Source organism: Zonotrichia leucophrys, chromosome 3, assembly GCF_028769735.1.
Source record: "Zonotrichia leucophrys gambelii isolate GWCS_2022_RI chromosome 3, RI_Zleu_2.0, whole genome shotgun sequence".
NCBI lineage: Eukaryota > Metazoa > Chordata > Aves > Passeriformes > Passerellidae > Zonotrichia > Zonotrichia leucophrys.
The window spans coordinates 66,437,709-66,450,351 of record NC_088172.1 but is presented as its reverse complement, the minus strand read 5'-3'; the positions used below and the strand labels follow the sequence as shown (position 1 = coordinate 66,450,351).

The 12,643-nt window shown below is 36.0% G+C and overlaps 1 protein-coding gene across 22 annotated transcripts in view; it reads left to right on the top strand.

The window, feature by feature from the left end:
• Positions 1-12,643, top strand: part of AFDN (afadin, adherens junction formation factor) — a 116,942-nt gene that overhangs the window by 84,064 nt on the left and 20,235 nt on the right. For 21 of the 22 annotated variants that reach the window (XM_064708632.1, XM_064708631.1, XM_064708635.1 and 18 more), the window contains 5 exons: positions 9,993-10,058; positions 10,233-10,306; positions 10,819-10,937; positions 11,975-12,169; positions 12,437-12,528. In XM_064708632.1, coding sequence (XP_064564702.1) covers positions 9,993-10,058; positions 10,233-10,306; positions 10,819-10,937; positions 11,975-12,169; positions 12,437-12,528 — 546 coding nt within the window. The remainder of the gene's footprint in view (positions 1-9,992; positions 10,059-10,232; positions 10,307-10,818; positions 10,938-11,974; positions 12,170-12,436; positions 12,529-12,643) is intronic. The other variant, XM_064708620.1, reaches the window with a different exon arrangement.

Genomic DNA, 12,643 nt, shown 5'->3' with positions numbered 1-12,643 from the left:
GTGTGTAAGATGTGTGCACACATATATGTGATACCTACATTATTAAAATAAAATCTTATTTCATGTTTGCATAAATATGAAGAATTTAAGAAAATCTTGAAAATTACTGATTTTAAAAGATGTATGATTATGTGAACTACTGAAATGTTTTGACATATAGTCTTGGTATCTGAAGCCACTTAAATTGGAGTATTACTTAAAAAGGTTGGTGACTGTATGACACGTTTGTGGATTCAAGGTATATTTGGAGAGCGAAGATACTTTCAGTTCAGTACTAGTTTTTCATTTTACTATTTATATGAAATGTGAAACCATTTACATGTATATGTACTTAAGACAGAAATGTACATTTCTATATTGAAAGATCATTAGGAAGACATTCTGACATTTTATGGAAATTAAAGTCAGCTTTTATATTGAAACTTTTTTTTGTATTAAAGCATCTAAGATTTTAAAAAAATTTGTTATGGAAGGGTATGTTTTTAATCAGGTATGATTTTGCCAGACTTCATTGGAAGCTGTTCATTGCTTTAGTTTTATCAGAGTGATAAACAAAGTTATATGAAGCTCAACGGGTGTGGGCAAAAGATGCTTCAGAACAAGTAATGACAAGACCTTCCTGTTAATTGTCTGGGGCAGCACCGGTTTGGTTAGGTGCTGTACTGCAGATCTGCTCTGCAGATGCATAGTTTTCCCTTAATTACTTAATACAAGTCTTCTATTATTTTTAACAACTGTAAAACTGTTTCTATAATAGTTTTTGTAGTTCTAGTTCTCATTATAGGTATTGAAATAACCAGGTCATTTTACAGGTCTCCTAAAACTTCAGGAATATTGCTAACCTCACAGAAAGTACAGCTGGTTTGTGATCCACCTCTGTTGGATGGGGATGTGTGGGCATGGGAGTGGTTCAACTGTTAAGAGGTTAGCACCTGGTCAACAGATGGACCTTCACTCCCTCTTATTCCTTACACTGGGATGCTGGTGGGGCTGTGTGGTGTCTCAGCACCTCCAGGCCATCATTCTGCAGGTGGCAGGTCCTCATGAGTGTGTCACAGCATGGGTGGTTCACCTGGGAATGAAGCTGCATGTTGATTCTCACTAGAAGGAGCTGGCTGTTGTTTTCACCATGCCTTTATGGCTGCTTGTCCTGGCAAATACCAAATGGGAAGGAGGAGCAAGCAGAATTTCTTCTGCCCACTTTTCATGCTTCTGTGGTGACTCACCTGCTCATGGATGGCTGTGCTGCTGCCATTAGGAAGTCTGTCGGATATTCCTGTTACTCAAACTGTGACTTTTCTGTGCAGTTGCACTGTATGGTGTTTTCTAGTTTTTATGGCCAATAGAATGTATGTCAGACAAAGTTCCCTGTGTCTGTTACTGACAAGGAAGTCTTAAAAAACTCATCTTGTGACTAGCAATAAAATCTGTTCTCCTTAACTTTTCTGATTAAATCTGTCATGTTTATTAATTTGTTACTGTGGTACTTTTGTACATCCTCAATTTTATATCCTCCTGATGTAGGAGTAGCAATTTCTTTTTTTAGATCACTGTAGTTTATCTTGTTCTTGTCTTCATTAGTCTGAATGTTCTATAGAAGTAGCTGTAATGGTTTGTTTTGATCAGGTATTCTTTAATGCTGCCTCTTTTATTTCTACAGTTTTCATAGTGATACTCTTAAGCAAATGCAGTATTTTGGGCACAATCCTTTCAGAGCAAGGAGGGGCTTGCAAAATAATCCTAATAGTGCAAACAATTATAAGCTACTGTGTACTAATATATTAAAAATGGATGTGATGGAAAAGGACTTGTTTCTTGTTAGGCTATCTCAAAAACTTAAGTTAGATTACATTATCCAGCTTGGTCCTTCAGCTTCTTTAACATGACAGAATTTTTGTGATTAAGGAGAAAATTGTACCTGGCTTAAAAGAGGCAAATACCCTTTTGGATAACAGGTATGAAATCTTTGTATAGCATTGTCTCAGCTGAACTTTTTTTTTTTAGTGCATTAAATTGACTTGGCTCTGTTGTATCAAGTTAGTTTTTCTTCCATCCTCCTGCTCTCAGTGAATTTGTAGGTTTTTTTTTTCTTTTTGAGATTGAAGTCTTTTTGACTTGAAGAATGAAAATCCTATAAATTGGGGGGAGATTGTTTATTTTCTTCACCTTTCAGGTTCTGTTTTAGGGAGGTACTGTAGTGGTTAGTTGTTTGCTCCCCTGTCCTGTGTCAGTGCCATCTTAAATATAATATATCAGTATTATGGAGACTGAAGTTGTGCTGAACAGAGGTGCCAAAATTGGCTCTTTAGCTGCTATGGATTGCAATAGGTACGTGAGTTCTCGGAACTCTTCCAGGCTTTCAGGCCCTACAGGAAAGCAATTCAGTTAATTTATTTGTTTGTTTGTTTGTTCAATAAATTCTTTACTGAATTCCTTTATGAAAGGTGATATGTGCTGAGATCTAGCTCAGGTTTTCCAGTTATCCTACTGCTATTTAGAAGACAATTGTAAGTGAAAGTTTACAGAGTCTTCATTACACCTTAATTTTCCAAACATGAGTACTTAGCAAGCACTTTTCCTGCATTAGTTGAGAAGAATATATATGTGTCATGTATAAGAGCACATTTTTCAGAATATACCAATGTTATTTATGTATGTTAAAAAAAAGTTATCTCTTAGGTGAGATTTTAATGTCGACTTTAATTGTTGCATTTTAATGGGTTTTTTGTTGGCTCCAGTCTGTCTGAATTCATTCATCTCCAAGATAAATAGTAGTGTTTTTTTAAAAAAGAACTGGAAGCTCTTGCTGCAGTTCCAGCTGGTTAGCTGTTCTCTGCTCCAGTCTTTGGTCTTATATTCAAGTGAAGTTAGATTTGCATGGACTCTGCAACTCATGGCCTGTAACCAGTACTGATAGAAAACTCAGCAGTCATCATCAGCCAGATGCCTATTAAACCCTCTCTGTATTTTACTTCCTTGCTTTTTATTTTCCTTTGGTTTTAATTTATAGCCTTTGGTTGTAATTTCAGACTCTATCTTGTAAGATTTTTCTAAGCATGCTTTTGTTCTGTGGTAAGAGCTATTTCAAACTAATAACAAAAATAGAGCTACTCCTCTTTTCTTAAAGCTTCCCTATCTTCCTTCAGTCCAGCTTTAAATATTGTCACACCCCGTACAGGGCCACACAGATGAGATAAAGGTAGGTCTAAGGAAAGTAGAACTCCCGGTGAATTTTAATCTCTGGATTTATTGATAGTGTTTCCTACCTCAGTTTTTCATTTATCCCCCTGACTTGTAGCTCCATTTAGTCTATCAGTAAGGGAGGACTCCTTGTTTATTTTGTTTTTATATGGTTTACATGGTAGTTTGGTCACATAGATTTTCTTCATTTAGGTTTAGAATAATGACCTAAGTTACTATTCTAGCAGACATCTGTATGCAGAAGTGTCCTGTCTTTATTTTTACCTCCCAAGTAGGATTAGAAAATCTTTTAGAGTTCCAGTTATTAAAATTCCAGTTAAATGGAAAAGTTGTCCTTTGTCATAGAATTCCAACCTGTAAACCACAGCAAATTTAGGATTAATTATTCTCATACTCTCACTAAACTCCAAGTGCAATGTATTAACATCTTTCAACTTGTGCTCTTTTAAAACATTTAATTACTTCTTAAGATAAGTGTGAGAAGATTAGAAAATCTTTATACAGGTGTTGCATCTCATGCAAATGTGTGGCTTCATCTTGGATACTGGATTTAATAGCTTGCCTCAGTTTCCCCCATGTGTTGGCTTTATGCATATTAAAGATGAATAAGCCCAAGCATGGAGAAGATTATTTTCAAGAATCTTTTCGTGCTTGGCCTCAGAGATCTAATAAAGTTCTGTGGAAAAAGAGGAGGGCAGGAACATAATATTTATATCCTGTTGTGCAATTAAATGAGTAAAAGAGCATTGTGCTTTTTAGCCAGATGCATTTTTGTCAGTTCTACATATGTCATTCATCTCCATCCTTTGCTAAAGTTAGGAAATTTTTTACATTTAGGAAGGGAATGGATGGGACTAGGCAAAATTGGGAAGTGTGTTTTCAGTGCGTTTGCCATGCAGGCGTTCAAAGGCTTAAAAATGAAGACATTTTCCACTGTGTAATTTACTTCTCTGTGTGGGAACCTGCATGTATGTGGGTGTTTGTTTTGCAATTGTTTTGGGGATCAGCTCCCACTAGAATACAGTTGTTTTGCAGGCACTACACAGAGCTGCTTGAAAAGTTAATAGGTGAGCTATAGTAAGATTTAGGAATTTCAAATGGTTTAAGTTGTTGGGTTGAAAATAACGTTATTCACCAAATAAAGAATTAACCTCCTTTGATGATTCAGGCCCCTCCTAGCAACCTCCTTTCCTGCACTGTTATGAACAAGTCATGCTGTGCTGTAAACAATTTAGGGAAGCTGATTAAGTTGAAAACAAAGCTTGTATTTGGGAGGAGGGGAACTGGAGACAGGGATCAGCTGGGTCTCCAGCCAGGTCTGTCATGGGACCTGCCACAACACAGTAGTGCCTGCACAGCTCCAAGTGTGAGACAGCATGCGAGCAGACAGGTGGGTTTCTTCCTGACGCTCTGTATAAGTACACTACCACTGTCACTGTAATTAAATTATTATTATAGGATTTTTAAAATCCAGAAATGTGTGGAGAGTGCTTCTTTGCTGGCCTCCAAACTAGTTCTCTCAGCTTTATGAGCTTTATTTGTGTATAAAGGTTTCTGTGTATTGATTATTTAACTGGATTGTAAAAGCACAGAATGGAGGTGTTTCTCATATTGCAGCTTAGGTCTGATGTGCATCAGGTATGAGCATTTTTAAATACCATATTCCCTTCTTCGGTCTTCAGTCCCCAGTTCAGTATTTGTTGAATTCTGCTCAGCTAATATCTTCCGTGTGGAACTTCTTTTCCCCTAGGGACCTGTTTTGGCTATGCATTGTAAAAGTAGGTGTCATTTAGAAGTCCTCAGAGTTGTATTATAGTCAGTTCAGTTAGAGAATATCGTCACCCAGGTGAACTGAAGCAGCACTAGCAGTTTAGTTTTTTTTTCCTTAAAGTATTACTTAAAGGAGAGGATTTCCCAAATTTTTCCTTCAAAGAGTATCTTTTACTTTCTGCAAGGATTGTGGGAAAAAGTTGTATCAAGTGTGAAAGAAAATGAGTAGATTGGTATCACTAGCAAGTGTGGTACAGCAGATGAGGCTTTTTTAAATATAGAATATCTTACATTATTTTTTGAAAAATCCTTGAGAAGGTTTTCGTGATTTTGTATTTGGTTATGTATATTTGAGAAAATGTGCTGTATGTTTCAGTATGTTGATCTTGGGGAAAGGGAATAAGCCATCTCTTTATGCTTACTGCATTCTTGCTTTCCGCAGTCATCTGACTCCTTTACAGTTGTGTTCTTCTGTTTGGACTAAAAGCCATATGGATGCACATGCTTCTGGTATTAAAGATTGGAGAAAATAAAATTAAGTGAAAAGAAGGTCTATCATGCTTTTGTTACTGATACATACATGTTATTGCTCTATCTGTGGGGGAATAGTTTTAATTATGTTGACTTTCACATTCCTTTGAAAGAAAAGCAGTTTAATAAGTAGTTCACAAAGAAATCTGTTTAATTGTAAAGCCTTAAATGAAAACAGGAAAACCCATGTGGAGCATATAAGAATTTTATTCACTTTGGAGTTTAGTATGACTGACTACATACTAAGAACCATTTTATGTTTCTAAAAAATTGTATATTTTTTTTCTAATGCAGCCTTCTGAAAGGTAGAAACAAAGCAAAATCAAGTCTATTTCTATAGAAATTAGGAATTCGGATTCAAGTTACCGTAAAGCTTAGGGTGAAAGTTGAAGGGAAGGTGATGAGTTGATTTTAAGTGAGAAGCCTTGTAGTGAGAAGTCTTCCCAAGCTTGTACATGTATATCGTTAGAAACATGTTAAATGACATGTGAATTAGAGGAGAAGCTCACTGGTCCTAATAAGACATGAGTAAATGTGGTAACTGATAGAGATTTTTTTTGTCATGTAATCTGAACAGAGATTTATTTTTAAGTAATTTTTATGCTTTCAAAATGCATTGTTTTTGTATTTAAGTGAGATGACTTGGAGCTAATGCATCTGCTCATAACTTCCTTTAAAAGAACAGGAAAGAGATTGACAAACTGTATAGATATCATAAAAACATTGTAAAAGAAGCAATGAGGAGTAAAATGCTAGCTCCTTTGAATCATAATGAAGAATTACTGTCAGGGTTATCAGCGCAGTTAAAGCAAAAATCTGACTGATATGGTATCTTCCAGCTGTGGTGCCTTTAGCCAAAGAGCATAACAAAAGTGTAAGATTTCTTTCCTGTGAGGAAGGGGTGGGAGAATCGGGATTGTTCAGCCAGAAGTAAAAACTCCAGAGTAGCCTAATTGTGGCCTTCCAGTACCTAAAGGGTGCCAGCCAGCCAGCTGCAGAGGGACTTGTTAGAAGAGCAAGACAAGGGGGAATGGGTTTAAACTGGATAAGAGTAAGTTTAGATTAGATGGTGAAAAGAAGTTCTTTACTGTGAGAGTGGTGATGGATTGGAACTGGTAACTCAGCTAAGTGGCGGATGCCCCATCCCTGGAAGTGTTCAAGGCCATGCTGAATGGGGCTTGGAGCAACTCACTCTAGTGAAAGGTGTCCCTGTCTGTGCAAAGGAGGTTGGAGCTAGATGGTCTTTAAGGTTCTTTTTAACCCAGATTATTCTGTGGTTCATCCTGGTTTCTAGCTTTCTATAATTTCAGAGTTGGTTCTGTGTTGGTTGGTTGGTTGGTGTTTTCCCTAAAGCCTCAAAGAGCGCTACCGAGAATCCTTGCTTCTGTTTACACTTTGGCATCTTTCAGCAGTCTTGTTCCTGGCTGTTTCCCAATTTAATTATGAAATCTTATGGAAAATATTTTGCAGGGTGGAGATTGGTTGCATTTTGTTTTTGTTTTACTATTTAAAGCATTCTAGATGTGATAGGAGAGGTAAGAGCATGTTTTCTACTGGCTGATCAGAGAGATGATAAATAATTCTATCAGTGCAACTCATAATCCCATTGGCCTTCAGTTCCTTGATTGTTGCTGAGCTGAGGAACCAATGTGTCTTCTTAGTTGGTTCTCTCAAGAAAGGTATTCCATGTTTCTGATGATTCTGTTAGTGTCATTTTGTAAGGGAGTAATTAGAATTATAAGCAGCTTTCTAAATGTGACCCTTTTAGATTTTTAGCGACCATGGTGGCTTTTGCTTTGTTCTTTTCTATTCTGCTGGCTTCCAGATTTCTGAGCTGATATAAGATGGCTCTGGAAACAGTGATTAAACTTTAGAAGTTAAAGTCAGTTTAGAACCCATTCTTTATTGTATTTGTGCAATTGAAAATGTTTATTTCATCATTATCTGCAAACCAGTATAAGCCACGTATCATGGGCTTATACAGAAGGTTTCAACTTTGATTAATGTGCCTAAGAGTCATAATCAAGCATGACAAAGGTGGTGTATATGGATGAATATAGTGCCTAATGCAATAAATAGTACCAAAGTTGTGTGATTAATGTGTGCACTGTTTTAAGTGGCAGTGCTCTTCCAAAGGTTTCCTTGTTTTTACCTAATCATGGTATGAGACAGATCTTTGTCTGAATTTCTGGACCTAAGGCAAAGAGATTCCTGCTAGCATCCTTTGAAGTTAGTACTGAATAAAAATGCTATCAATTCCAGGTGGCTTAAGAGGAATCTGATTAGCCTTGGTCAGTGTGGCCACTAAGAAAAGCTGGTGTTTGGTTCCTGCCATGACAGATGTGATGCATGAGGTTACAACTCAAGGGTGGGTGGGTGAGTTGCTTTTGATTATTTTGCCCTTTGGAATTCAAGGTTCTTGCCTTCAGATGTGCTTAGTGACTCAAGGCATAGGAAGGGACATGTAAACGCTGTCATTTAATTTTCAGTTCCCAGCTAGGAAAGCTTGTAACTGGTTCTGCCAACAGTGCCCTGGTGGGAAACCAGCACCTTAGAAGGTTGAAACATTACACCACATTTGAACCAGTGAAGTACATCTTCACCCCATTACTGCTCCGGTGTTCAGCATCAGGTGATCCATCTGCAGCTCTTGGTTTTGACTTACTTGATGAATCTTCTATTTGGTACATTTAGTTACATTACTATTATTTGCCCTTTTCTGGAACACGTAGGAGCATGGTAAACAGCGCATACATTTAGGGCTCCTCTGCAAACTTCTGTTCCTTGTGAAAACTAACAACTTTTGATTCATTATTGAACCTGTTATTAATACAAGGACAGGTTCTTTCTTATTGCGTGTCACTCTTGAAGAACTCCTGCTAAAAGATCTTGCGATGTCCATCTTGGAAGTCTTGGTGTTCAGCTAGATCATCCTTCCTCATACGCATCTTGGTTCTTTGGGGGAAAAACAAAGAGATTTGTGAAGCGTGATTTCATTTTCCATTACATTTATGTAGCTATCTTCTGACTTATGTTTCTCATAACTTTAGCCAATTTTTCTGGTATAAAGTTAAAATTATTCTGGAGTTACAGCAGTGTTTCTTTAGAGCTTAAAAAAAAAAAACAAACCAAAAAGAAACTGAACTCTCTTAATTTCTTTGTATTCTTTCTAGACAAAGAAAGTATCTGTATTTCAGTTATTTTTTGCATTTTTCCTTTTTACCCATAAGTATGACTTAAGCAATTATTGTGAAAAATTTGGACATGTAAAATGTCATTCTGGAATCATAAGACTTGAAGGAATTATTTTTCTGCGTCTTTTGTGTAAACATTTGGGATTAACCTAAGACTTAATGAAAATAAGTCTTTCACTTGTGCAGAAAACCATGTCTGTGTAACACTAGCTTTGGAATAATCTTCACCTTGGTTTTGATTTTACTCTATTAAAACAATGGGAGCAATGCATGCTTTTGCTACCAAAACCAGAGTTGCAAAGGAGGAGGGGAAAAAAGGAGTAAGCTATATGTTCAATATCAAAGCAACTCGGGTTGTTGTACAAGAAAAATGATGTTGCAATTAAGTCTGTGCTCTGTTGAAAACGTACTTAGCACTCTCCTAAGTGACTTGCAGAGTGAAATGGCACCATTTACTGAAGTAGATAAATGACAAGTAATAGTCTTACATTATAAGAGACAATTGAAAGGTTTGTGATACTAACATTTGGACTGATTTGTGTGGTGTCTTGTACATTGGAGCATGTGGATGACACAACAGCATGGCTTGAATAGATGCTTCCATTCTTGTATCTTGGTATCTGTTGGTATCTGTCTTGCAATAAGTTCATTGTTAACAGTCCTTTCAAAATGTAGCAGAACACTTTTGAGAAAGATGTTTTATGAACAAAATTGCATGGTTTTGCACTAGACTTAAATATTGGCTCTGTCAATTCTAAAATACTTATGTCTGCTTTACTTGTTTATGTAAAGCTAAAGGCACTCTCTGTTTCTTTACACTGGCTCCTTTACAGTCCTAATGAATGTAAAAAAACATTTCTATTCCATTTTCATGTAATCTGCAGTTTACGTTGTTTCACTGGGGTACAGTGTTCTCTTCAAAAACATAATACAAAGAGTTATAATTAGCATGTGTATAAAAGTGCAAATAAGTATTTCTTATTAGAAGGAGACTAGAGCAAACTTCTAAAGTATAAGTTTTAGTTAATGTATTTTTTTTATTCAAACTTCCATTAAGACCAAATATTATTTGCTTCTAACAAAGCTTGCAGTTTTGATAGGCCTACTATTAAATTTTTCGTGTGAATTAAATTGAATGTAACTTTTCTCTGCATAATTGGTTTTTCTCCAGTTTGAAAATACATAAAAGTAATGAGAAAGTAGAGGTTTACTTAACCATGTAAACTTTTCTAAAGTTTGTGGAGTGCTTAAGAGATCAAATATAAATTAACTAAATTAATGCCTCTTTCTCTGTAGGGTGCTGGTCAAGACAAACTTGGAATATATGTCAAGTCTGTTGTGAAAGGAGGTGCTGCAGATGTGGTCAGTAATATTCTTAATTCATCAATTTCAAAAGTAGTAAGAGCCTTCAGAAATGCTTGCAAATCCTTTGTTTACTAGTTTGTATGATTCAGTAGTTTGTGAATGATTGATTGTTTTAGTGGAGATCATGCTGGCATTGATGTATGAATTTCCTTCTTTTGAACACGTATTTAGGATGGTCGTCTGGCCGCAGGGGATCAGTTGCTTAGTGTGGATGGTCGAAGTTTGGTGGGCCTGTCCCAGGAGAGGTACAGAATGCTTTCCTTGGTTGTTTTTATAGAAAGAAAATGTTAGCTTAATATGTACCAAAATGGGCAGAAGCTCATGATTTTTACACTTTATGCTTTGTCTTGGTGTCTGATAACTGCCTATGGATAACCTTAGCAACAAATTCAACTGTTTGTGTAGTATTTTTCTCTTCTTTTCATACAGTATGGGTTATTTATATAGAGGAGATTGTAAGATTGTATTATACATTTGGATTTTGGTTTTGAACAATCTTTATTTCAGTCTAATTTTAAATACTTTGGCTTCTGACATTTGAAGCAGAAACTGGGACTAAGTAGTACTTGCCAGTAGGTATTGTCTGCGTGCATAAGCCTATCTTCTTGTCATTATCTTGGAATTTTTTTCAAAGTGATTTTAAGTATTAGTCTGAAAAAGAGTGCTTTGTCAAGCAACAGATTACTGATAATAAGGGTAACTAAGTAATACACTGCCTAATTTAATTTTGTTTTATTTGCTCTGCCTTTTTTTGCAGGGCAGCAGAACTTATGACTAGGACAGGTTCTGTAGTAACACTAGAAGTAGCAAAACAAGGAGCAATTTACCATGGCCTGGCAACCCTGCTTAATCAGCCATCCCCAATGATGCAAAGAGGTAAAGATGCTAATATTGATGTTAATAATAGCTTTGTAAGTCTGTCTTCTACATTCATAAGAATGCAGAGAACAGAATAATTTACAGTATCATACCAAGCATTACTATAATATTAAATCAGAAAAGAAATGTAATTGCACAGAAAAAAAGAAATTTCCTTTCTTGTCAGAAATTCATCTGGTTTTAAATACTGCTTGAAATTTTCCTAGTTTAGTAATGAATAAATCCTTTGCACATGTACCTTTTAAAAGTTAATTATGCATTTAAACACAATTCTGATTTGAATTCATTTTTGTTTTAACAAATGGAATATAATTAATATAAAGGGCAATTAACTCAATGGCATTTTTTGTCCCTTTTATAAGAGCTTCTCTCCTCTCAGAATTGTCTTCCTTGTAACCACAGAGTGCAGTGTAACTAGTTGGAGAGAAATAAATGTAAATAGAAGCCCTGAAATGTATTTTGCCATTGAATTTTAATTTTTTTTTTAACTAGAAATGTTGAAATGTATCTTCTTAAGTTTCAGTGTCTGATCATAAGACGTTCTTGGATGCTTCTCCAATGTTTTATTTTATCATCCTACTTCAGGGTACTAACAAAAGACATATTAAAGTCCAATATAAAATAGTATTGTAAAGGAAATAATTTTGTTAATGAAGACATTTTCTACATACAGTACCAGTATAGGAAAGAATGGGTTAAAAGAACAAATCCTTATTATCACAGTTGACACCACCATCCCAGATGCCATATGTCCCAGTCATCCAGAGACCTCTCAGTATAACATGTTTAGTTTTTCCAATTGTTGTGGTACTTTGTCAGAAGTTCTTTTAAAGAATACAGATGGAGGGAATTCTGTACATTTGATAGAAGATTGGGATTATGTATTTGAAGAAATAAAGATTTTTAAATCTAGCATTTGCTTTACTGGGAACTTAATTTTTAAATATAAGCTCAAGGTAGCTCTGGTTTGAAAAAAAAAATACGCTAGGCAATAGTTAAGTGAAAAGGAGAAACTACATATCCAACTGTTACAGTTTTTGACCGCCGTGGCTCAGGTAAACCCCGACCAAAGAGTGAAGGTTTTGAGCTGTACAACAATTCCACACAAAATGGATCACCTGAGAGTCCCCAGCTGCCCTGGACGGAGTACAGTGAACCAAAGAAGCTGCCAGGGGATGACAGACTGATGAAGAACAGGGCTGATCATCGTTCCAGTCCCAATGTAGCAAGTAAGAAAAGTTATCCTTCTTTAGGGGATAGATTCCTCCTGCAGTAGTTTTAGAGGCTGTTGTATTCAAAAGGGGGCGACTGTTTTTTTAAAAATTGATTAAGTTTAAAATACCAGTGTAGTGGCAACATTTGGAGCAAGCTTCTTGCTAGAACTACTTAAAGACAATATAGTTATTTTGTGAATACTGTTACTTTATTAAGTCTTTATTAAGGCCTGTAAATTATTATTAACCGTCATGTAAATGCTTCCTTTAACTTTCCAACAGATCAGCCTCCAAGCCCTGGGGGAAAGAATGCTTATGCATCTGGAACTACCACCAAAATAACCTCAGTCTCTACTGGAAATCTTTGTACAGAGGTCAGAAATGGCAAGCAAAATGCTGGCTATTAAACTTTCTTTATCTATTAGTAGTGTCAGTGGGCTTGACTCAAATCAGTGTCTCACTGAACTGTTTGACCACATTCTGTTGCTT